The following is a 26,072-nucleotide window of genomic DNA, read 5'->3' as shown; positions in this document are numbered from 1 at the left end:
ACTTCATCGACACAGCCTTAGGAATAGACTTGCCCAGTGCAACACATGGAGTCAGTGCTAGAGGAAAGATTTGTCTTTGGGTTCTGCTGTAGATCATGCTTTGAGTCTGTTTTTCTAAAATACCATTTAGTCTTCTAAATTAGAGGGCTAAGTGACTGTGGGCTGCTGGTAACTGAATCTTCTTAGTAAGATTGTTTACTCAGGTGTATTTTTCCCCCTCTTCTCTAAACTTAAAGAGAAAAAGCTACCACAAAAAGGCATGAGGATAGAGGGCAGGTGTGAAGTAGGGAGGACAAGCCTATTGTATAGTACAGTGGTTTTTCAACCTTTATTTGCTGACTACTACAAAATTTCAAATGATGGTGCAGACCCCTTTAGAAATTCAACTTGTGGCCCACAGACCCCTACTATAGAAGTCTTACTGTAATAATAAGTCCACCTCTTGTGAGCACTCCTCTGGTTGGGTGTGTCTGCGTTCTTTCAGTTGTGACGACCCCTTTCGGTGGTTCTCAAGTGGCTTCCCCCCTGCAGCGTCTCAGCCTTCCAGCCGAGTCTCTCTCACACTGTCTGCATGAGAACCAGAACAGGCCTCTTCCAGGGTATACAGTCCACCAGGGCCTATCTCAGCACCCCTCTGGTGGGGTGTCTCTAGCCCTCCCTGGGCTCAGTCTTTAAGCAGTCACAGTCCTGGGGCCATATCCCTAGGGCTTCCTCCCCAGAGACACTATTTTCCTGCAGCCCTCCCCATGCTCTGTCCCTGCTTAGTCCCAGCAGCTTGCCAGGAGCTCCTTCATTGCTCCCCCAACCCCTGCCAGCAAATTGTCTTTGGCTCAGTCCTAGCAGCCAGGCAGGAGCCTCTCACTTCCCCAGTCCTTGCCCCAATTTAGCTGTCTGTGGTCCTGCTGCTCTTTCAGCCAGGCACTCAGTCCTTTCTTCTCCAGCTCCAAGCAGCAACTAGTAACTGCTGCCCTGTTCTGCTGCTCCTTTTATATGACCCTCCTGGCCCCTGATTGGCTGTTGCAGAAGCCCCTCTGGTTGGTTGCTTCCTTGCAACCACTCTAGGCTGCTTGGAGGACTTCTCCACTGCTCCTTTGCTGGGATGGGTGTGGCAGAACCATGAGGCCTCCAGCAGGGAGCCTTTGGTCTAGTCCACTCCATCTCACCCCTCCCCTCCCCTCCCCAGTAGGATTTGGGTGGCAGTTCTACTAGTCTCTTGCCCCACTTTATCAGGGTCTTCTCTCTTCCTGACCTCTCTATCTAGAGAGTGTTTTTGTGTGTCCTTTTGCCCCCTTTAGTCAGGGTCTACTCTCCCAGGTCTCTCTTACCTGAGAGCATTTAAGAATCCTTTCAGTTCACCTTTGCCTCCTGTACTTCGGGGTCTCTGCACACCACAGCTTGTCCATCCCTGTGTGCCGAGCTGTCTCGAGGTCGTATACCAAGTGGAGCAGGTGCTTTTCCTCCTCCTTAGCGAACTGGAGATCCATGGCCAGGTGCTCCCTTTGGCTCTTAAGATCCTCCATTTCACTCCCTGTTGACTCCAGCCATTTGGTTAGCTCGTCAACACTTAGGAGGGAATTCGTAGAACTGGCCAGCTCTACCTTTTTCCCTTGGGGCGACCCTGTCTGAGACCCTATGCTAACCTGTTCACTGTGAGGTCCAGCTTGGGTTCCCACCATAACTGGTGACCTTGACAATCTGTTGGGGTCCCAACTGTATCCTGTTGTTCCTGGGAATCTGTCTGGGTCCCTGTGTTATCCTGTACTTGAGGCTCCGTCTGAACCCCTTTTGCCATTCTTCCTCTGGTTCTCAGCTCCTCTGCCTCCTTACTTAGTTGGTTCCAAACCCTTCTGGTCCTAGGCTGCCATCTGGCCTCTCCTGCATGAGGGCTGAGAAACCCACCCAGTCTCTCTTTTGACTGTCTCAGTCTTGCCTCAACCTTGGATATCCTTCTTTTCCCTTGTTGCCCCTCCTTTCTCTAAGAGGGCAATATCTCTTTAAATGCCCTGCCATCCTGCAGGCAAAACACACTGCCTTTTCCCTTGCTTTGGCCCTGAGGTGTGTATTTCTTGGGGCCCTTGCAATAGCCCTACTGTCCTGCTGCCCAGAGTCACCCTTGCCTGGTTCCCCTGTCAGTTCTGGAGCACCTACTGCTAACTCATAGGGATTTGCACCCAGCATCGCCTTTTCATCTGATCTGTCACTGGGGTTCTTGCCTTTCCCCTTGCATTGAGCCCAGCCCTTTAAAGGGCAAAATCTTTTTATGTGGCCCAACTCTCCACAATAAAAGCAGTTAAACCTTGCAGTTCCTGCCAGGGCAAGCCCTTCTTAAATTCCTCAACTGTCCACACCCTAACATTTCAGTGGCTGGGCTTCAGGCCTCTCGCCTGCTAAACCCACTAAGTTACCAGATGTGACGTGGCTGAAGTCTCTCTTTCCACTCCTGCTTCTTGGAGTGGATCTCACACCATTGCTGTTGTGTTGCAAACTTGGCCTCCTTTTGCCTCTGCAGGTGCTCGATCAGATGCATCAGCAGGGTCTGGGTGCACTGCTGCTGTTCTTGCTGCTGTTGCATCGCAGCTATCTGTTGTCTGTTGGTCTGCACCAACAAGCAGATCACCTCCTCCATGATCGTGCCCCTTGTTAATCAGGGGTTGGTCCGAAGAATCCCACTGCTGGTACCAAATGTAACAGGGTCGGCACTCACCTCTCCTGAGCGCCCTGTCTGGTTGAGTGTATCTGCATTCTTTCAGGTCTGGTGACCCCTTTCAGTAGTTTTCAGGTGGTTTTTTTCAGGGACTCAGCCCTCCAAAAGAGTCTCTCTCACTGTCCGCATGTGAACCAGAACAGGCCTCTTCGGGGATATACAGTCCACAAGGGCCTCAGTACTCCTCTGGTGGTGTCTGTCTAGCCCTCCTTGGACTCAGTCTTTAAGTAGTCCTGGTCCTGGTGTATCCCCATGGTCATCAAAGAAGCTTGTACGTGTTATCTCTGCAGTCTGAATCTCTGAGATTTAGGATTCGTTCTAATAAATGTAAATAGTATAGTTGCCAGAAATATAATTCTGCTTCTTGGAGTTCAGTAGCCAGGCAATCCCACACCACTTGTACCATTTTTTCCTCTATTCCTGATGTCTCCAAGCAACTGTATGCTGAACATTGTGCATTTTTTGTAGGGATTTAATATCCTTTAATTCCCCCATTTTTTAAATCTACAGCAAAAGATTGAGGGTCTTTCAGTGTCAAAACCAGTCTGAGACCAAGATCTGTATTAACTTTGAGGTTTCTACTCCATGAATTCCTTATAGTCTAATGGAGAGTCCATGAAGGATATAAGGAAGCCATGATTATGTAGTTTCCCTAGGGAATGCTTGTAACCTCTGAGGTGCTCTTATTATCCAGTACAATTATTTTAATTATTAAAGGTGTTACTATGGACAAGTTTGGTTGAAACTTGTGCTTCTGACAGAGTCCATTTCAACTATAGTGTCACTAACACTAGTAAAGTTAGGAAGTGCAACAAATTTCACTTAATAGCAAGTCTGCATTTCCAGTGCTTAAACTGAATAGTAAGCAAACTAAGTCATGGAAGTGAAGATAATGCCCTGGTTATTTCTTTAAATCTTAAATCAATCTAGTTCACTTGAGTAGTTGTACATGTAGAATAGAGTTTTTGAATATCTAACCTCTTTGTTTCCGCACTGATTTTTTTTTTTTTGGTCTACAAGTATAACTTTGTTTCTAGCACATTAGGTAGAATCATCAAAGTGACACAGGAAGTGATTGATTACAGAGCATGGATTAAAAAGACATGGGGAGGCAAAAGTAGTCTGTCACCTGATATTGGTAAGTACAGGAGTTGATCTCAGAAGCTTCAAATTACTAAAATACTTTCCAAGAAACACAGAACAAGAACTTTCTTAGACTGATCCAATTGTAAATATGTTTTCTGTACTAGGCTATTCAGTAAATTCAGGTGCATGAGACCTTACTGCAGAATTTTATTTCAAGATGGAGAGCTTGTGTATGTGGCTATGTATATTTGGACTATGGGGGTTTGAATAGCCATGCGCACCACAGTGCTGCACTGAAACTCCCCTGTGTGGATGCTGCAGGCATGAACTAAAAGGTTTCTAGTTCTCATTACTGTAGCCTTTGTTAAAGGTGACTGTGGTAATGCGAACTAGGAACCTTTTAGTTCATTCCCTCAGTGTCTTCATATGGGAGTTACCATAGCACTTTGGTGCGCACAGTTATTCACTCCCATGTAGTCCAAACTACAGGGCATCGTAGACGTAGCCTGGGACTCTTGCTGTTGAAAACTTTTAACATTAGCTAGTTAATGAAACTTTGCGAGATACTTTTTTCTAAACTACAAGGTGATGGGGTTTCATGTGTTTCTAAATGATGATCCTGTTTTTATCAACAGACAATAGAATGAAAATAAGAGAGCACATAATGCCATGCAGTGCAGAACAACAGAACAGAGGCTCTGAATCACCCTTCAACCAACACTTTGCTTTGTCATTAACTAGTACCCAACAGTTGTCCTCTGGTTCGTCTGCCTCTTCTGTATCATCACTCTCTGGCAGTGATATTGTAAGTTGTTTGGGTTTTTTTTCTTCCTTAATAGATTAAATTACCAGAAAGTTCCTCTACAAAGCTACAGTGGTCTATTAGCTAAAATGGCAGCACTTAGTGCACTACTTTATTTTTTTAAAGCAAAGTTTCAATATATCATTCTAATCTGCCATAAGAAGTTGATATTCATTTGTGTTCTTGTGTCTTCATCAAACTTACTAAAACATAAACTAGTAGTCAGTAACAAGCTGTTTTCCCCCGTTTTGTAACTTAGAATTAAACAGACTATCTGAAGCTCTAGGCACTCTTTGCAGTTTTCTTTAAAACGTCAGCAGATATAAAACCCCAAATCCATCAGTAAACTGTAAAGCAAAAAAGTGTGGGGAAAGTACCACTTCCTGATGTTGCCCATCAAGCAAAATCTTCCTCATAAAACCCCACATGAGGAGATGAGCCTCACAGCATGCCATGAAAGTGAATAAACTTACTATTTTTGGACCAAGGGGTGGGGTGTAAATTCCAAAGCCAAGGGGCCCTCATGAATATAGCCATGCTATCTGCACCTTCTCATATGGAGATTTTGTGCAGCTGCTGAACTTAACTGCAACAGTATGACATGAAAAGAGATGGTTTGTCATTAGATAGCCCCTCATCCTTTTATGACTCTTTAGGTCAATAACAGTGCCTATAAACTCCACACCAAAACCCACAGGTGGACAGTATAGCTTATAAAGCAACATTGTAATATGCTCATAGTGAGGTACTTCGCTCAAGCCTACTGCAGCATTCTGGGCGAGGTACAGATTGTGAATGGATTAAAGATGTGGTGCTTAAATAGAACACATTGCAGTAATCTAGTCTTGAAGTGTCAAAACCATGAACCATTGTAGATCTGTAGCTAGAGAGATGATTCAACCTCCTGGCCAGAAGCAAATGAAAAGCACCTGTTCTGACTACCCCTAAAAGCTGCTAAAACAAATTTGGAATTTAGTGAGACTCCCAAGTTGCAAAAGAAATTAACACCTAGCAGACAAACCCCACTTCTCAGAGGTTCATCTAACTTCACTATATCTTCTTGTCACCATTGCCTAACAGAAATTCTAGAAGGCATTCTGAGATGGTAAGAGCCACAAAGGGCAGCACCATCCTTCTGCCTTGAGGTACATCACCTTGTCGCCAACTGTATAAAAGGCAACTGATCTACATATCAGCAGATACTTGATCTTCATATGTTGTTAGGAGACTAAAGTAGTTTCTGTATCCTATCCAGATTAACACAGATCAAGGAAATTAAGGCATCTAAGACAGCTGTCTTGTCACAATCATCAATCTTAATCACACAGGAAAGATTAAGCACACAGCAAGTTAGTCAGGTTGTCATCAAATGGATGGCTCCCTTCAGCAGTAGTGCCAACCGCAAGCATTCAGAAACAGATGCCAAAAAATCAAACTTCAAAAAGTTAATACATGGTTTTTCATTTTTTTCATCTCAAGTGTAAATAGCCCATCCCAGATTTGTGTTCATTTCAGGTTCAAAATTCAACCTTAAATTTATACACAACGTGTATCTCCCTACTCTGGCCGCTTGGAATATTCCTTTCATTTTGGGTTAGGGGAAGGGACTATACCTATCTTTCTCTCATTCTCTTGCCTTATGACTTCATAGTCACTTCTTCCCCTCAGTTTCCGACTCCTCACCTCGCCTCTGCAGTTTCCTCCCACATTTCACTGTTCCCTTACCTTGCCTGAGTGCAGTCTATTACTTTAAATGTGAGACTGAAGTCAGAGCCCATTTTTAAATAAGAACAAAAATTCACAAGGCTTCAGAAGATCATGAGACTTAAAAAACCCCAAATAACATGATTCACAAGTAAACAGGTAATTCCGCAGCAGCATAGGATGTACTTAAGAAGTTGGCAGCCTGCCATTATTGGATGTACTGCCAGTTTCCACTAGAAATGGGCTAAGCAATTCACCAGCCAGGAAAGTTGTGGATCCAGGTGGTAGCACCAAACTTCCTCAACCCTGTGGAGCACTGCTGGCTGGAACTAAAATCGATGAAGAATTTGTTTCGTCTTCTCATGGACAGTCTGGTTGAACCCAATCAGTTTTTTTCTCTGCAAAATAATAGGTATTTTCTTGAAAATAGGAGGTAATGTAATCTGCTAATGAGCAGGGGCATCGACAATGAACCAAGCTGTTCACCTGAGATATATCTGTTTTAAGATCTGACAGAAGCTGTGGTGAAAGGCAAAATATCTCTCCTTGTCTTCCAAAAAACCACAGGAATTTTAAAGAACTTTTAAACAATTGATCACTGGATATTTTCAAATCAAAATTGGATGTTTTTCTAAAATACATGCTCTGTTTTGCACAGGAATTAACTTGGGGGAAGTCCTGTAGCCTCTTATGTAGTCTGACCTCCTGTATGATCAGTCATCTCTGGCCTTATCTGCAAGTCTGTGATCAGATTCAAACAGTTCTGCTACCCTGGCTCCACCCACCTTCCCTTCAGCTTCCTTGGTTGCAGATTAACTTGTCATCCAAGATGACCTGTGATGACTGAGCCTGAGAAGAGCGCTCCTGGGGATGGAGAACAAAAGGGTTTTTTTATAAGCCCACCCAAATAATTGATTGTCAAAAGAACTCTCTCTCCCTGTTGGTGATTAAACCATAGCAATTTTAGAGTGCTCTGAGGGCAGACTCTCCAATAGGTTTACTGCCCTGACACAGATGTGACCTAGCTTCAAAATAAAAAGTAGTGACCACTTCAGGCTATGGAAGAAATCCAAGTGCCTCACCTCAATCCCATCCCAATCACTATAGATCAAGAATGTGGCTGGCCATAGGAGTTGAGCTAATAACCACCTTGAGTACTCAATAATAGTCATGGTTTGGAGAGGGGTTGGGGGAACCACTCTTGTCGTCTGGGGATGTTAATCAACAAGCAGAATTATCCTGGGCTATTGCAACACCATTGCAGTGAAGAGCTCACTAATTTATAAGAAGTCTTCGTGTCTTTGAGGTAATCTGAATGCCAAAGCTACCTTCATTTCCACCCTGTATCAAGGACACATGAGAAGGACACCATCCATTTCAGGGTGGGCAAGCATCTGCACTAAATGTACACCTAAATACATTTATATTAAAACAATATTAAGCTTGCATTCAGGAGGTAGAAAATAGAGGAGAATTCTCTGTAACTTGAAGTCTTTAAACCATGATCTGAGAACTTCATTAACTCAGCCAGAAGTTAGGGATCTATTTCAGGAGTGGGTAAGGTTCAGTGGCCTGCAATTTGCAGGAGAGTGATACTAGATGAACACGATGGTCCCTTCTGACCTTAGAGTCTGAGAAGTTAACACTTGAATGGAAAAAGGAGAATGTGATACATGCAACATCTGTTGTAAACTTAACAAATTGAGTTCAGTTGTACAGCTGTGATATTGGAATATGGCATCTTTATTCATTTTCTGTTGGTTTGTTCTGGGCTCTGTCTTCACAATGAAACATAACTTACTTGAATTAAAGCATAATATTTACAGAATATTGTGTAATGCAACAAATTGCAGAAATCCTTAAATTGAGGTGCACTGTTTTCCATGCCTGCAAATCTTTCCTTTTCCTAATATTAAGGTTGTTCACATATGTTGAATGTCAACAAAACAGCAGATGAGCTTAACAGCCCACATTCAGAACTGACAGAAGAATGTGCAGTGAAATTAAAGGAGTATTATGCATATTTTTAAAATCTTAGTAATGGCCAACTTGGTATATTCAGTAAGCTTTCAGTTTAGTCTTCTTAATAACCCCCCCCCCCCCCCCCCCAAAAAAAAAAACAAAAAAACACCGAAAAACAAAGTAAAGGCACTAATCCTCAATGACTGACCAGTTTCAGTCCCCAACTCTTGCTCCAGCCCTGCTACTTTTCAAAGTACTTTTTTCTTACAATGGTCCTTCCCATAATTTAAAAAATGACCAAAATCTTGTCCATTTGTCAGAAATTTACTTCCAGGCAGAGAAAATGGCCAGTTGCAGTCCTAAATATGAAGGCTTTGTAAAATCGGGGGGTGGTTGTTTTTGTTTTTATTTTTTTAAAAAGCATTTATAATGAAAACCATACAACATTAATGATAGCACATGTTCATAAAATCCATACCTCATAACTTTCTGTGGATAGAAAAGCTTTCTTGGGTATCTCTCCTTCCCACTTTGCTCCAGTGGTGATTAGACAGTGTTATGGCTCCACTTACCAAGAAGGAAAGAGACATGATGATCTTGTATATCTCATAGAAATAATCCCTCAAAGCATATCTGAAGGAGAAATCCAATGCAGAGGCTAGTGCACTGAACTAGGAGTGAGGCCGCCAAGGTTCTATTCCTGCTTGTCAGTGAACTCTTGTGAAGTAAATTGCCCAAAACTGCACATTGCTGCCTTGTAATACTTACCTTACTCTATCAAGCACTCTGAGCTCTTGATATGAAAAATGCTATGTAATAACCAAGTATTAACATATAAACACCAGTGTGCTTGCTTTCTTTCCATTTTTTTTTTTTTTTTTTTTTTTTTTTTCCCCCTTTCTGGGCTGGTAGCATGAAGTGCAGCCCTATGCCTCAATTAGCTCCCACTTGGCCTCTCTGGCTACTTATCACTCCTGTAAATAAGGGAAGAGGGAGGGAGGGAAAAATTCCAGTTCACAGGGTAATGTGGGCAATGGGGAAAGAATGGAGAATGGCAACAAGGAAAAATCCTTTGGTACAGAGACCTCCTACCTATTCAGCCACTAAAGAGGGCCTACAGGGAATCAATAGGAAAATTCCATTTTCTCCAGTATATCTTCTTTTCTGGATCCTGACTTCTCCCTGAAGTGCACACATGAGCTGTACCCTTTTCCTGAAAACAGGCAGTCCCGTCTAGTCCACAGGACTCAAGGGCTTGACCATACTCCTTTTACCCTCAGACCAGATTATTTTCCTCTGGCAGCACAAGCAGCTTGGCAGTTCAGCACTCCTGGTTTTATACATTGCAGTGTTAGCTCTTACAGCTGATTTTTTTTGGAGCAGCAACACATGAAATCTCCAGTTCCTTTTAAGTGACCAAAATTTACAGATCTTAGTCCTTTTGGGAAATGAAGCAAGCTAAAGGTCAGTTCACCTGCAAGGAGTCCCTTTCAGGAACTGTGGAAGTGGGGAGTGTTGCTATAACTTCTTGACCACAAAAATCCACAATATTGAGGGGAACAGGTTTGGTCTGCATAGCTTCCTGGGGATTTTGTATTCTTCTACACCATCCGAGACTTCACAAGATGGTAATTTATCCTCACCTTTTGGGACTCAACAAACAGAGTTTTCCGTGACAATTTGAAGACTTCTCAGGATTGGGTTCAAAACTATTTGTCTAGTCTATCTTTTAAAGATAAGGTCGAGCATCTCATTCCAGGCTTAAGTGGGTATTCTAATCATGTTTCAAGTACTCAAGCATCCTTTCTTTCTCTCATTCTCAACAGGAAGACCTCTGAAGTTCTTAACAGGTGTTTTTCTTAACTTTTTCTCCAAATATTAGATGAGGAATGCTGGGATTCAGGACCCCTTCACTAGGCTATTGGCTAAAACCCAAAAGCACATTTTAGATAGTAAGTTAGTCTTCTGCTGAAGACAGCCCCCCCCCTTGAAAGACAAGGGAATAAAGATCTCCAAAAGCTAAAAATTTCACCAAGTTCTAGCGGCTACACTGAAAAAATTAAACCATTCAAATTTGGATCATAATACTGAGACAAGGAAACAGGAGACACTATTTCTCTGTTTCAAACCATGGAGAGGAAGTGGATGATTGCCATTGAGAGCCTGGCAGAAGATGGGAATGGCTGAACAGACTAACACAAAAGGCAAATATCTATCATCCAAAATTGAAGCGAAAGTTGCCATCCTCCCTTCATTTATCTTTTGAAGAATTTACTCAGGAGGGTGAGACACTCCCACCAAAGAAGATGGCTTACTCAAGCCCATAAGTCTTATAGGGTACTAGGTCAAATAACTTTCTTGTCCTACCCAAGGTGGTTGCAGTAGTGGTATCCCTTTCAGAGACATGGTAATTCCCGTTGAGGGCATTCCTTCCCAGAAGGCTGTATGCAAAAAGCACCTGAGAAGGGACTTTAAAGCTGCTTTGGTCTGCCAGTGTACTTGTGCAGCTGCAAGGTCCCAGTAAAAAAAACTAAAATGCCTACACTCCCAAAACCAGGACAAACTTTTTTCCTAATTACTGTGTTGGTGGAGGACAAATCTATGGACTACATGATCACATCTCACCAGGCAGAAAAGTGTGCTTTTTTAAAAATCATGTTAGCCTACATCTTAAACATCAAGAGCTTTAACACAATTGAAAAACTAATATAATTGAAAACCTTTTTCTGCCAGTCAAAGGAGGACTCCTGAGGCTGGCTGCAAGACCTGTTAGCTAACTCAGTAGCCAGGCACCAGTTCCAGAAAATCCGATGTGCCTCAGAATTCAGGTGGGAGCCTGTCTGGAAGAAGTTTGACACAGTCGTATCAGATAAGACAAGCCAGATTGTCTTCCCTACTCTTTTTTAAGGGTAGATGCTCCTTTTTTGTTCCTGGTTACAGATAAGGGACTCTTTCCGTAAAGGCAAGATCTGGAACATGAGGGAAGTCTGTCATGGAAAGGGTTCAGCCCTCCATCTAGTCAAAGTAGTTAGTATGACTATAACAAAGGGTTTGCCTTTGTCCAGACACAAGGACAAGTGATCCCACATTTTAAGAATAAATACATTCTGGAGCTCCATGATCTCTCCTCCAACTGCAAGAGTAATAAAAATCAGAGATCACACTTCCTTGAGCCAAGAGCAAAATAGAACTTGTCCCTCCAGATGATAGGTGCTTAGGGCCCTGTGCTTAGTCATAAGTGGCTGAACTGGTTGATAAAAGGTGAAATTCAGGCTGAAACTACTCTAATATTGCAGTAGACCATCTGACAGAAGTTTTATCCATCTATTCTGGTCAGGCCCAGTCCCTGGCAACTTCTGTTCACCAACAAACAAAAAAAACTCAGACTAAATAGTAGTGTTTTATACTTTCTGGACTACCAGTGTTCATAAATGTGTTATTTTTTAATAAACTGACTGAGGGTTTAGGGACTCATATATATACACTTGTTTTTACACTGCATTCATCACAGCAAATGATGTGCAAGAAAAAATTTGCAAGTAGCAACTTAAAAGGCTCCTCTCCATGCTTCAGGAACATAAGTTGTGTTAGACTGAGTTCCTCAGGTTTTTTCTCCACTTAAGTTTGAGAGCCAGAGTCTTCCAGGCACAGGAATGGTTTGACAAGATCTAGGCATTGATTTGACGTGTCAACACAATATTATCCATATATCTTTACCTGCAGCTCATAGGCTATTTACACTAGTCTAGTGTCAAGTCAAGATGGCACATGAAAGCTTCAGGGATTTTGCTTATGTCTAGAACTGTTCTGTAGCTCACGAAAGCTCATGCTCAAATAAATTGGTTAGTCTCTAAGGTGCCACAAGTACTCCTTTTCTTTTTGCGAATACAGACTAACACGGCTGTTACTCTGAAACCTGTTCCCAGCTGGAGTTGTAAAACAAAAGGGAATATACCATTCAGAGCTTCAATCCCTCAACTGATGGTGACAGCCCATGCAATAGGATCCTCCCTCTACAATCCAGTTCCCAGTAGTCTGACCACAAATGTCAGCCTTTCAGATTGAGGAAGACAATTGAAGTAACACAGTACCCAGGGAATGCAGTCAGTGCTCTAGGATCCAGCACATCAACTTCGTAGTGATGAGTACAGAGACAAGGTGGGTGAGGTAATATCTTTCATTGGACCAGCTTCTGTTAGAAATGAGTAGTCAGGTTGGCACTCAGGATCAACTGAGAGGGAATTCAATCACACAATATGATCATGTCTTACATAAATCACCAAGGGGTCACAAGAAGTTGAAATTTAAACATTGAACCAATAGAGTTTTTTTTCTCATGGGCTGATAGTCAACACAATCATATAAGGATGGGGACATTGTTTGGCCAGACTCTTCTTGCATTTAGCTGAAAACTTGAAGCGGCCCTTGAAAGATTAACTGTTTTAGCAGATACCTGGGGAGCTAGGCTACCTCAGATTTTCTTGCATCCACAAAAGTGAGATTCTTTTTCCCCAAGGAACAGATGCTTTGGCTCACATGTCTCTCTGCTGCTTGGTTTTTCTCATCTTCTGCTTAAAGATAAAAAGCTCATTGATCAGAAGCCAGGTGCTCCAGCTCTTCTAGATTCTTAGCATAGATTCTTACTGAATCACCTAATCTTGGGATTGCAACACGTCACAACTACTTTTTATGTCCCTTTGTTAAACCGAGTCAAAAGTGCAGGCCTGTTTAGGTGTCTTGTAGGTCATGTGGTGGTAGCCTCTGGTAGGGTAGTGTGTTGGTTTGGATCTGCCTATAGTGCTACAAGTTTGAGAACTCTTCCCTTCAAATTGGTCAACTAACTCCCTGTACTTCCTTTGCATAAGGATGTGGTTCCTGGTCACAGTTGTTTTAGCAAGAATTCCCAAAATTTCTGCTTCCAGTCTAGGTTCTTGCCCTTCATCCTAATGTCTGAGTGCTTCTGACACTAATGGGTTTATCTTCACAACTATGTGAGCTTTAGTATAGTCCCATTTTACAGATGAGGAGCTTAAGCAAAGTGACTTGCCCAAGGTCACACAGGAAGTCTGACAAAGCTGGGAATTGAACCCAGATCTCAGAATAAGGCCAGAAGGGAATCTCAAGAGTAACTCTAGCATCTTAAGGTGAAGACAGTCTTTTTAGACAATAGAAGACTTAAGCCCTACTACATCTTTCATGAGCACAGGGTAGTTCTTCTTCAGAATCCTTTGTGAAAGGTAGATTCTCTTTCTTCTATACTTAATGTGGAATATTCTTGTTTTTGTTCAAATTAACATCCACACTGTTATGTTACTTGCTATATATGAGAAGCAGTGAAAATATACCTTATGAGAGAGCTATATTTTATTAAAACATCTTTATTTCCGTTCAGCGTATCTGGGCTTGAAAATATCCAGTCTTCCATAGCTCGCTGAGTCAAGTGCTGTGTCACAAGCCTTTTCAGCTGCAGATAAACTGATTCCAAATGGCATAAGACCTCATTCAACAAACTTAACTGCAGCCTTCTGAGCAGAAAGGGCCTGGACACCATAGTGGAAATCTATTAAACTACTATATGGTCATCCACTAATCCCTAATAAAGTGCTACAGACTTTACTTTAATTCCTTGAAGAAGCATCCTGAGCAGTAAGGTGCTTTAAGCAGTGGTCATGACTAAAGCCTGATGATTTGTTGGTTGGGTACTTTTTACCTCCTGGTCTCTCTCTGCCTACTAATCTTTCTTTTATTACATCCCAAATATGTTGGTTTGGGAGATAAGTCAGGATCAAAGAAAACGGGATGACAAACTTTCATTCCTGGAACCAGTCTCTCCTCCAGTCTGTCTTACCCAGATTAAGTGCTTCAGGAAACTTACAGATCTCAGCCCATGTATCTAGTTAAGTTGCCAGTGTCTTTTAAAACAATTTCCATACAGCTTTGGAATAACTATTTTCAGCACAGAGTTTGAAAGTGATGTGAGCAGGTCCCAGAATCCCATGGATAATTCTGAATGGCCTCTGAACTGATCTCTCCTCCAATTTGAAACACTTGGTCTGTGCCTTCCTGCAAATACCAAAGGGGAAATACTTATTTTCCCCTTCCCCCAACCCCTGTTGGGCTCTAAACTGACTGCTCAGAATCAGTCTTCTCTCATTCATGAGGTACTGTTCCAGAGTCTTGGCCTCATCTTTCTGCATTGTCTGGTTTCTCTGTCTATGTAACATGCTATGATAGCTTGAGAGCTCTTCATCTGGCTAGACCCCTCTGGAGCCTATAGATTTCAGTCTTGGCCACCATTAGCCACCAGTAAGACCTACTGTAGTGGCTTTGTGTTTCCATATATTCCTTCTCTTCTGTATGTTGTCTGCAGTCTCTTTTGCCTCTCCCAGGAGAATGGGGCAGTCTTTTTGGATTCCTGTAAGCCAAACAGCTGCCAAAATTTGGGAAACTCCCCTTTTGGCCATGGAACTACATATCCTTTTAGTACACATTCCTGCATTGCTACTGGCGCTCGCTCTCTCTCATCCCTCAGAGGTTGTCTGACTTCAAAAGGATTTCAAAGGAGTGTTCTAGTCCTGAGACAGGCTGCTATTTCTGTCCACCACTATTCCTACTTGATGGGTTGACTGCCCTGGAGTTTTGTTTCAGGTCCTCCCTTTGGAATGATCTGGCACTGACTGCAGCTAGAACCTGCAATAGCACAGAGTTCAAACTCTGCATATCTTTTAAGGGCTGCAGGTCCAACAGTATCCATCCTCGCCCCTGCTGCTTCTGCCTCCCTACCTAAATTAGTGTGATTTATGGTAGCTTCTGGTCCTTGCTTGGACTTATTGTCCATTGAAATTCTCCCACTCCCCAACACACACACACCGCCTCTAACGCAACACCAAAGCTCTGCATTGTGGGGGAGAGGGGAGTGTGAAATTTCATCTACCCATCCATATAGTCTAGCTGTTTTACCCGTTAGGATTATAGTGCTACATCACATAGGTTGCATGTTCGAAACTGCCTGAGAATTTCAGACTGCATTTGTTGCATGGCAGGTATCCATTACCATGTCTGTGATCTGGTACATAGCCATCTGTGCACTGACTTATCACTAAACTATCTCCCTGTGGAATGCAAAGATCTTTCTTCAATGAGTGAATTCCTTCTGCCACTTTGCCACAAGATGCAAACAGACCTGAAGATATAGCGGTTTTCTGTGCCTTCAGAAGTCTGCAACAGTAACTTCTTCCCACTGCTCAGAGGTGCTTGGGGAGTGTCTCTATTTTCCACTCCTTTTTCTGTGGCAGCCCATTCTTGTAGATAAGTGCTTTGTTCAATACATTCTCATAAAGAGATGACTGTACTCTTGTTCTGGATGTTGATAGGCTTCTCATCTTTATTTCCATGTCACCCAACATTGGGTTTTGAAGGTCTGGTTTTATATCCCAGTCCACCCAGCTCATTGGCACTACTTTATATTGCCCTGGGATATGCTTGACTTAGTTCTGTAAACTTTGTTCCATTCTCTGTCAGAAGGGGATCAGCATACTGCTTAATTCTTATGTGGACAGCATTGTCATTCAGACCTCTCTACTGCAGAAATCAAAGGAGAGGATTCGTCACTATCTGGATTATGGAATTCTCATCATTTGGAGAAGATACATCTCTGACCCGCTTGATAACTTTCCAGTTGGGAATTCTTTTTAAACAGACTACTGGGGAATTTTTGCCTCCTAGCAAATCATCACACACCAGTCTTCACTTTAGTAAGCATGTCTGTCAGCCAAGAGTCTCTGGCTAATCATCTCCTCGCTCCAAGAAAAATGTTAGCATTATACTCCTGAAGCATCTGGTTATAAGACTGATTCTTCAGTCTGGGAACCTTTCAGTTCTTACAACATCCATGTGAGCTTACAGCTGGATAGTGACCCATGTTAAGAGGGAGTCCACTGCCTTGTTCACTTAGTCTGGTGTATCTAATGCACCTATATTTGTTTTCTCTTTTGAAATGGAGGAAGATTTTTTTCCCCCTGGATGTCAAGTAAGCCCTGAATTAAACCATCTTACATTAACAATTTTAGAAAAACTACCTGTTCATTCTTTTTAACATTTGTCAAGACATCAGTGGATTAAAGATAGTCTTTTATGTCTAAATGACTAAAATCTTCTGTAAGATGCATGACAGTTTCTTGGACTCAAAGTAGAAGAATCAATCATTAATATTTGAGACAGCTACCTGGCTGTCTCCTTACATCTTCATCTGATATTAATAGGTGGAACTGTGCTTGTCTGCTTATTTTGTTGGCAGTTAAGTGCTCCAAGCACCATAGTAGTAAGACCACCGCCTCTGGCTCACCACTTGTCTGTAATTGATGTTGGTCATGATGGGAGAAGAGGGCATATGGAAAGCAAATTACTGACAGGTAATTGTCATAGTATTCCTTTCTATCAACCTTAATGCTTCTCTCTTCCCCTGGTGCAGTGTCATTGTCTTCCAAAGGAAAGTAGTAGATAAGATTAGAGAACTTTAACCAGAAAGGAAGTGGATGATTTGGTTCTTGTATTTTAGTCATGACTGGCAGGTCGTCTGTCTCCTTGTTTCTTGGTAGGTGGAGCCCTAACTTTGCTGTTGCTGGGTAGGATGGGAGAAGACTATAACAATTACCAGTGAGTAACTTCTCTGTACAGATAAGTACAAATAACTTCAATTACCAGCAAACTGCTCAAAGTTCTGATCCTATACCAACGATTAAAATTCCAGGCCCTGTGTATCTACCAGTGCTACTCTCCTTGTTTTCTTCTTTCCTACCTTTGTCCCCCTGACTTTTAACTTGGGAGAGTGGAGAATTTAATTTCACATATGGCTGTAGTCTGAGCTGAGAGGAAATTGATCTGAGATCACCACTGATATTGTTAAACTGTTTTTCTCAATGCAGGTTTTTAGAGTTAACTCTTAAAACTGCTACATAAAGTAAATATAGTGCCAGTGTGTATTTAATTTCACACTGGCTTTAACCCAGATCTTACAGTATTTACACTATCAGTTATTGAATCATTGCATTTACAGATGCATAGTCTGTGTATACTGTACTTTCTGTAAAGTTGCTTTTCTTTTCCCCTTTTTCTTTGCCAAAAGGATTCTGATACGCCACCTTGCACAGCTCCTAATGTTTACCAGTTCAATCTGCAAGCACCGACTCAGCTTATGGCCAGTTTACCACCAGCATTGCCTATGCCAAGTGGTAAACCTCAGTCTGCACCTACGAGAACCTTGATAATGGCCGCCAGTAATCAGGTATGAGCCAACTAATTGGAGTAACTTTTTTAATGAGGTAGTATTCAAACCACAAGTATAGGCCATTTGCACTGTGCTGTACTAGTCTGATTTTAAAGAACTCTGAACACTGTAGAAGCATTTCATAAAAAGAGTCGTTGGGCTTGCTGAAGCTGTTAACAAAAAAGTGCATTTCTAACAGCAAAATGAAAAGAAATTAATTATTTTAAGATGCATCCCAATACTTGTGGCCCATCTTACAACATGCTCTTTGACTCTCATAAGAATAAGACTAACATGGAAAATGTCAAACTTTTTATTGCTTTTTGCAAGATCTGGGATTACCTGTGAGCTCTCCAAATTTTCAAGGCTTATTAACTTCCTATTTTTAAAAATTGCAATTCTTCCTCCATACCACCTTTCTAAACTAGTATTTGGCTTATCTTAAGAACTATAAGTCTTGGAGGGTTGTTCTATCCAGGACTTGAGTGGTGTTCCTGAGAATTTTGGGTCACTACAAAAACTTCATGTTTTCTGTACTAAGTTTTGGAAGATGACTGCAAAGTTGTATGCTTGTCAACTGTTCTTTCTTCAGAGGGTTATTTGTAAAACACATTCTGGGTAGAACCCTTATCTGTTTCTTGTTTGTATTAAATCTATGCCAAAAATGTTGTAGGTGTTGTACTGACAAGCAGACGATCACAATATGTGAAAACATACTATGTCTCCCCTTCAGCCCAGTGCCCTCTAGTAAGGAGTAAGAGCTAATAAACTGAAATGAAGACTGCCCTTCTAATGCTTGCAGTTATGGGCTAGTTGACATTTTACAGTTTTATGGGTTGTATTGAAAGCTGGTTGAGTGGTTGAGAGAGAGGAATCTGAAACTGTTGCAGAGTGGTGAACTTCAGGGGTAGTATATTTGGCTGTGTAGTTATCTTTTCAGGGAAGAAGGGCTTTTGTGGTTTTTTTCCCCTTCGTTTTTGTTAGACTCTGAAGCCTGGTCCCAGTTACAGGGCCACATCAGATAGTGTTTCTTGACTCTCTAGCAGGGATGAGAGGTCTGCTGTCTGTGGGATTTTTATGGTCGGAGGATAACTTTATCAGGGTTGAGGACATTAATTGGGTTCATCTTGACAGTTCAGGTTTGTATTTCATGGCCCTGGTGTGTGATATATCTTGGTCTGGTATGACTCGGGTGGGAAGATGGCCTATGTGTTATGCTTTCAAGTCTACTTGTGCACCCAGTTATGCCACATGTTATGTGATGTTTATGGCTCTTCAGTGGCAATGACATGGTGACAGGGCTGACATCACTGTGGTCGCTTGGAGATATGAAGGAGCATAACGAGTCTGTAGTAACTACACTGAAACCATTTCCTTCAAATGGCGGGTGACCTAATGAGTACACCTGCTTGGCAGTGATGTCTATAGAAAGTACTCTGTAGATTAGACCGCTGTAGATATCTTTGTGAAATGAATCATTGCCCTCATAGCTCAAATGTGAGAGTTGTGCATAGCTGCACATTTCCCAAAGTAAATGCAGTGATCCAGTTTCTCTCAAACACGTTCCAGATTGAACAACTGCCAAACTACCATCTTTTCTTGAGCCTGTTTTTGTCAGTTTCTTGAAAGATTCTGCTGGCAGTCCCTAGACTTTAACTCTTGGGCATTCCAGAGTCAAGGCATTCTCAATTAAATGACTTTTGCTTTTTGGTCTCACGTGGCAGTAATTAGATCACATTCTTCGAGTGGTGTCCCTGTAGGCGCTCCACTTCATGTGTGCATTCACCTCTCTAGCCCTTGATCAGAGACTTTCCATTAGCAGTGTCAGTTCGGTTCGTGCATGTGCTCTGTACAACCTTGTGCCGCACACCGAGTGTGTAGAGGGCTGTTAGGGCAAATCGCTCTGTTCCTTCTCTACCACCTTCGCCTGAGGTGGAGCTCTATCATGTCAGCCTTGTACATCCCTTAGCATGTTTTGCAGTTGTTCTGTAATTAGTTCAGTGTTTTTAGTTAGTGTTGGTTGTTAGTATAGAATTAGTAGTGAGAGGTTTGGGATTTTTCCTTCTTCCTTTTTCCTAGGGAGCTTATTTGGCCTGGCTGGGCATGCCTGGCTTGCCAATTTTCAAATGCTGCCTCTTTTTTCAGAAGGCTAACCTGGTCAGCAGCGGACACACTGTGTATCTGTTGCTTGGGAGGGCCCATATCTCCCAAAAGTGTAACTTTTTTTGCCTGGCTCTCAAATCTAGGGCATGGAAGAATCAGGAGACCAAATTGAAGCTTCTGATGATGGAGTGCTCACTTTGACCAGCTAGATTAGGAGACCCGTCAGTACATCTGGCTGTTGGCTGATCCAGTGCCCTTTCGACCTCAGCAAAGGTCTCCCTTAAGATGGGGAGGACTTCAGAAGGCTCCAGAGAAGAAGAGCTCAGTCTCCTACCACAAGGAACCGCCTCCAAAAAGATCCTGATCTCCCTCCAAGTCTATGATGTTGGAGGCCTCGATCTGGCAACTTGCTACCATGGAGATGAAGGACTCTTCTTCCGGTACCAGCAAAGATCCCAGAGTATTTCAGAGAAGCACAGTTCCAGCAGACCCCCAGTGATGTCTGTGAAGGACAGGAAAGCCTAGGACATACACTCCTCTAGAAAGGCAACATCTAAATCAGACTTATCAGTGCCTTTGCTTGCACTTGTCTCCGTCAATACCAGCAAAATTGAAGTGCCAGATACCTTCATACCTGGCACATACGCACTCCAGATCAGTAGTACCATTCACTTCAACTGCTGAGTTAGTATCAACCTGCTTAGTACCGCAGGAATTCCGCAACTCCAGAGACACTTCCATGTGAGATGAGTAGGGCTCTACCAAATTCACAGTCCATTTTTGTTACTTTCACAGTCCTAGGATTTAAGAAATTGTAAATTTCATGTTTTCAGCTATTTAAATCTGAAATGTCTCAGTGTTGTAATTGTAGGGGTCCTGACCCAAAAAGGATTTGTAGCGGGGGTTTGCGATACTGCTACCCTTACTTCTGCACTGCTGCTGACAGCGGCGCTGCCTTCAGAGCTGGGCAGCTGGAGAGCAGTGCCTGCTGCCTGGGATCCCAGATCTGAAGACAGCGCCACCGCCAGCAGCAGCACGGAAGTAAGAATGTCATGGTATGGGATTGTTACCCTTACTTCTGTGCTGCTGCTGGTAGGGCATCTCCTTCTGAGCTGGGCGACCAGCCAACAGCCACCACTCTCCAGCCACCCAGCTCTTAAGGCAGCGCAGAAATAAAGGTGGCAATATCGCAATTGCCTAAAATAACCTTGCAAACCCCCCCCCACACACACACACACACACCCCTTCCTTTTGGGTCAGGACCCCCAATTTGAGAAACGTTGGTGTCCCCTGTGAAATCTGTATAGTATAGGGTAAAATCACACAAAAGACCAGATTTAATGGGGGGAGACCAGATTTCACTGTCCCTTGTACGGAGAATACAATTAATGGGGGCATAAATGGATTAATTGGCAGCCAGGACCTTCATTCCTTTCCACAGACAGATTCATAACTTCAGTGAACCTGGTGGGGGACAATTAAAGGGAATCCCTCATACTTCAGTAAGGAAGTGATTGCAGCTCCTGGTTCATATGGCAGCTTACATCTTCATGACCAAGCATGCAACCACTCTACCTCCACTGGTTCAGAAGGATCTGTTTCTCAACCAGAGAGAGTTTGGACGAACAGTTCCCTTTTTGATGAAGAGCTCCTTAGATTGGTGTAAAAATCAACTCTGCGTGCAGGTGTTGATTTCATCTATCTAGTTCCAAAAATATCTGTAAGAATGGATGTGTCACTGTTGGGGTGTGGCGCACACCTCAAAAACCCTCACAACTCAGGGCATATGGTCACCTCAGGAAGTCTGTTTCCATGTTACCCTGTTGGAATTCAGGGCAGTCAGGAACACATGCCTTCAGTTCCTGTCACTTAGCAGGGGCAAATCAATCAAGATCATGACGGACAATATGACTTGCATGTTTTATATCATCAAACAGGGAGAACCAAGATACCCCTTCCTGTGTGGTGAAGCTATGAAGTTGTGGGACTGGCGTATAGCCCATCAGATTCAGATCTCAGCTGTTTACCTTCCTGGAGTCCAGAATGTCTCATCTGATATGCTCAGCAGGTGCTTCTCCCAGGACAACAAATAGGATTTGGACTGTCAAATTTTTCACGGGATGCTCCAAAGGTGAGGACTTCCAGAGGTGGACCTATTTGCCACATTCAGCAACAAGAAATATCCCTTATTCTGATCAACAGAAAGCATAGGTCATCACTCTTTGGGAGATGCTTTCTTCTTTCCTTAGATGAAGAGCCTGTTCTACGTATTCCTTCCAACACCACTAACTGTAAGAGTGATGAACAAGATCAGACAGAGCAAGGCCAGGGTTATCCTTGTAGTATCAACCTGGCTGGGGCAAGCTTGGTATCCTTACCTGTTTCACCTGAGTGTTCAGTCAGCATTCAAGCTTCCAACCATCCCTCATCTCCTCTCCCAGGATGCAGATTGTGTGCCTCACCGCAACCTAGGGATCTTCTGCCTCCAAGCATGGCTCCTTGATGGTTCATGGGATTAGATTCTGCCTGCTTGGCAGGTTTACAACAGGTATTACTAAACAGTAGAAGGGAGTCGGCTCTAATTGCTTACCTTCAGAAATGGAAAAGGTTCAACCACTGGTGTCGTCATTTGTCATTGCCTTGTGCCTGAACAGTCTCCATTCTCGGATATCTTGGGTTATCTGCTGAACTTGATGAAATTCAGAGCTATCTGATAGCTCTGAATTTCATCAAGGTTCATCTGGCAGCAATATCTGCAATTAATTCCCCTTTAGAGGGGTTTTCTATATTTGCTTATCTTGTGTCATCTAGATTTATTAATTAAATTTGGGAACCTTTTTCCCCAGGTTGAGGATCTTACTCCAACTTGGGATTTCAACCTTGTACTTAAATGGGACTACCATTTGAGCCTGTGGCAACCTGCTCCTTGCTTCACTTATCTGTGAAGATGGCCTTTCTAGTAGCTATTATGTCTGCCCACAGGGTTGGAAAGGTTGGTGTCTTGATGGCAGACTCCCTGTTTATGGTATTTTTCAAGGACAAGGTCTTCTTATGGCTTCACCCAAAATTCCTAGCTAAAGTGTTGTTAGATTTCCATCTTAACCAGTCTGTTCATCTACTGGTATTTTTCCCTAAACCACATAAATCTCAGCATGAGACCTCCTTTCATAAATTAGATGTGAGACAGGCGTTGACCTTTTATCTGGATAGAACTCAACAGTTTCAGAAATAAGCCTGATTGCTTGTCTCCATCACAGAAAGATCCAATGGGTCCACAATTTATTCAGAGATTTTTGAGGGGGATCTCTGGGTGTATTATTTCCTTGCTACAATGCAGCTAGTGTTTTACCTTCCCAAAGGATAATAGCACACTTCCACATCTTTGTTCAAAAACATTCCAATATCTAAGAGATGCAGAGTTGCTACGTGGCCCATAGTGCATACTTTTTCTAAAGCACTATACCTTGGTTCATGCTATCAGATCTTATGCAGCACTTGGTTCTGCTTACTCAATCTTGGACATGATTCCGAAGCTCCCTCCTCCCTGTTGGGGTACTGCTTGGGAGCTACTTGACGTAGAGCACCCATTGGGAAGCTGCAAAGAAGAGGAGGTTACTCCTTTTGTGCAGGAACTGTGATTCTTTAAGATGTGTCCGCCTGTGGATGCTCCACTACCTGCCCTCCTTGCCTTCTGCTTTGAATTGCTTTTTGTTGCATATTCAGATAAAGGATCTGAAGGCAATTTGCCCATGCAACCACCTGTAGCTTCGGTGCACATCATGAGGTTGTATAGAGTGCATGCACAGGCCAAATGGACACTGCTAGTGTAAAATCTCCAATCAAGGGCTTGAGATTCACATGTATCTTGAAGAAAGACAGTTACTGTGTAAGGTGAGTAACCTCCATTTTCTGAGTGTGATGCAAGGCTTGTTTTGGTTTCAGTTTGAGGAGGACTGCTTGAGTATTTTGGTTTTGTATTTAGCTAAAGGGACAACTCTCTTTTCAGGTTTGTTTCTGTCAATTTGACTGTTATAAAGCTCACTAGTAATGTGTCCAGAAACTCTAATGTCCACTCTTCTGCAAATTGAAAAATAGAAACATACAACCCTTTAGACCAGGTGTTGGCAACCTTTCAGAAGTGGTGTGCCGAGTCTTCATTTATTCACTCTAATTTAAGGTTTCGCATGCCAGTAATACATTTTAATGTTTTTAGAAGGTCTCTTTCTATAAGTCTTTAATATATAACTAAACTATTGTTGTATGTAAAGTAAATAAGGTTTTTAAAATGTTTAAGAAGCTTCATTTAAAATTAAATTAAAATGCAGAGCCCCTTGGACCGATGGCCAGGACCCAGGCAGTGTGAGTGTCCCTGAAAATCAGCTCGCATTCCGCCTTTGGCACGCGTGCTATAGGTTGCCTACCCCTGCTTTAGACACTGGAAACCTTAAAGGAAATTGCGAATGAATGCCAAGAAATGCAAAGATGTAGTTTAAATGCAAGATGTTTGTTTACATGCAAGATGTAGTTAGTAGTAGTATTGGGTAATTACATATAGTATGCCATACTTTTTTAAATAGAATCTGTGTATTGAGTTCCTGTATAGTGTATTCTGGCCACTTCACTGACGTATTTTTCACCCCTCTTTCACTTAGACAAGGTTTACTGTCCCTCCACCTACCATCGCTGGTCCTCCACTTCCCTGCAGACAGGTTGACAGTGAAGGGGCACCATCTCTGAAAGCTGTTCACCACATGCCCTCTCCTGCTGTTCCCTCTGCATCCCCCAATCCTCTGCCAAGCCCCCACTTGTATCAGAAGGTACGTTTTTATTTTACTTTAATTTTAATTTGATTCCATGCATTCTTTCCTTAAACTATCCTCCGCTGTATCTGGTGTTGGTCCTAGCCTGTGTAAACAGCTTTCCTAATGGTCAATTCTTCATATTTTAACAAGAATGTAATAAGTATTTTGCTTTTTAATTAGACTATATAATTGATAACCCATACTGCAAAGTAAGACCTGTGATCATATCAACTAAATTATTTATAAAAAAAAAATAAAATGAGTTATTTTTAGTAGCCCATTCTGGTTAATACATAAACTGCAATCCAACCGGCCTTTTTCCTAACCATTCTTTTTGATAAAGGTAGTTTAACATCTTAACCTTGCCAGCAGAGGATATAAATCTGAATCCAGTTTCCAAAGGAGCAGTTAGTGATATAAATGTGGGTACAAGAGTTCATCTTTCAGTTACCAAATACTTGGAGTATTTTGTGCAAGACTGCAAAGAACAATTGTAAATTTTATAAATAGTTACCTCAGTGTCTTCCAGTAATTCAGGTATTCATGAGGCTATCCCCTCAAAACCATCTGTAATTTCTCCTTGGGCCTTAATTATAAGGAAACAGTTCAGACAATAAAATCCTGAGACTACTTTTTGTGCCTTTTTTTTTCTTTATTGAGAAGTTTGAGGGCATTTGTTACCTGGATTCTGTTGAGATCTGAAGGATTTCCTGCAATAATTTGCATTCACAGTTTTTCACCTGTGACCAAGGACTATTAATAGCAGATACTCAGAGCTATATAGACTGACTAACTTGGGAATGTCTCTACAGATGTTTGCTCGTGTTCTATGAGTCTTTTTTTAAAGGATACTTCCTGTGGAAAATGACTCCTTTATTTTTTGGGGGTCCCCCCAGCAGTTTTCTCCCACTCAGTATAGCTTGGCCTCCATCTGTAGAGGAGAGGGTCTTCACTGAAGCCCCAGGGTAGATTCCCGGCTCTTGTCAGTAGATAAGCTCCAGCAGCAGCAAAGGTTTACTGTTCCTGTACTCAAAAGAAACTTCGCACTTGGAATGGAAGACAGCTGCTCTTGGGGCAGATTTTCTTGGCACCAAAGCTTTCGTCTCATTTACCCCCTCTTGGAAAAACTTTGGTGCACTTCCTCTTATAACCAGGGGCATAACTGCTCCTGCTTTGCTGTTTGTAGATTGGAGTCATGCCAAGGATTTAGTAAGGCAACTTTATTCCTGACATAGGGCTACCTCACTGTCAGGAACACAGTCATTCCTCTATTGCAAGTAATTCTTCCACTTCGCTGGAAAACAGTTTGGAAGTGCAGTTGGGGACAGCAGCAGACTGGCCTCTGAACCAACATTGTCTTTCTGATCACTGATGGAATATGTATCAGAGCAAAAATCCTGCAAGCATGTTCAGATCAGGGGAGGAAATATCCTTCAGTTGTCACCACAATGACAACTAGAACTCATATTCCCAGCTCCTGCCCATTTCCCTTCTCTCCCCAGGGCAAGATACACTTCCCTTCCTTGTGCTCTGTCCTGAATCAACAGCTCACTGACTAGTTTTAATCTAGTCAGGAGAGGAGATGGGAGGAGTCTGTCTGACTGTGCTTGGATGTGAGCTAGGATTCCATGGTTTCCTTAAAGC

General features: G+C 42.5%; 1 protein-coding gene across 4 annotated transcripts in view; it reads left to right on the top strand.

Annotated features, from left to right (window-relative positions):
- Positions 1–26,072, top strand: part of TENT4A (terminal nucleotidyltransferase 4A) — a 102,160-nt gene that overhangs the window by 65,230 nt on the left and 10,858 nt on the right. For 2 of the 4 annotated variants that reach the window (XM_074945067.1, XM_074945066.1), the window contains exons 9-12: positions 3,742–3,842; positions 4,426–4,595; positions 17,383–17,541; positions 24,279–24,443. In XM_074945067.1, the coding sequence (XP_074801168.1) occupies positions 3,742–3,842; positions 4,426–4,595; positions 17,383–17,541; positions 24,279–24,443 (595 nt within the window). The remainder of the gene's footprint in view (positions 1–3,741; positions 3,843–4,425; positions 4,596–17,382; positions 17,542–24,278; positions 24,444–26,072) is intronic. The other 2 variants (XM_074945068.1, XM_074945069.1) reach the window with 2 other exon arrangements.

This window comes from Natator depressus, chromosome 2 (assembly GCF_965152275.1).
Source record: "Natator depressus isolate rNatDep1 chromosome 2, rNatDep2.hap1, whole genome shotgun sequence".
In the NCBI taxonomy this organism is placed as follows: Eukaryota; Metazoa; Chordata; order Testudines; family Cheloniidae; genus Natator; species Natator depressus.
Note: the sequence above shows the minus strand (reverse complement) of the source record. Positions and strands in the feature narration are given on the sequence as shown.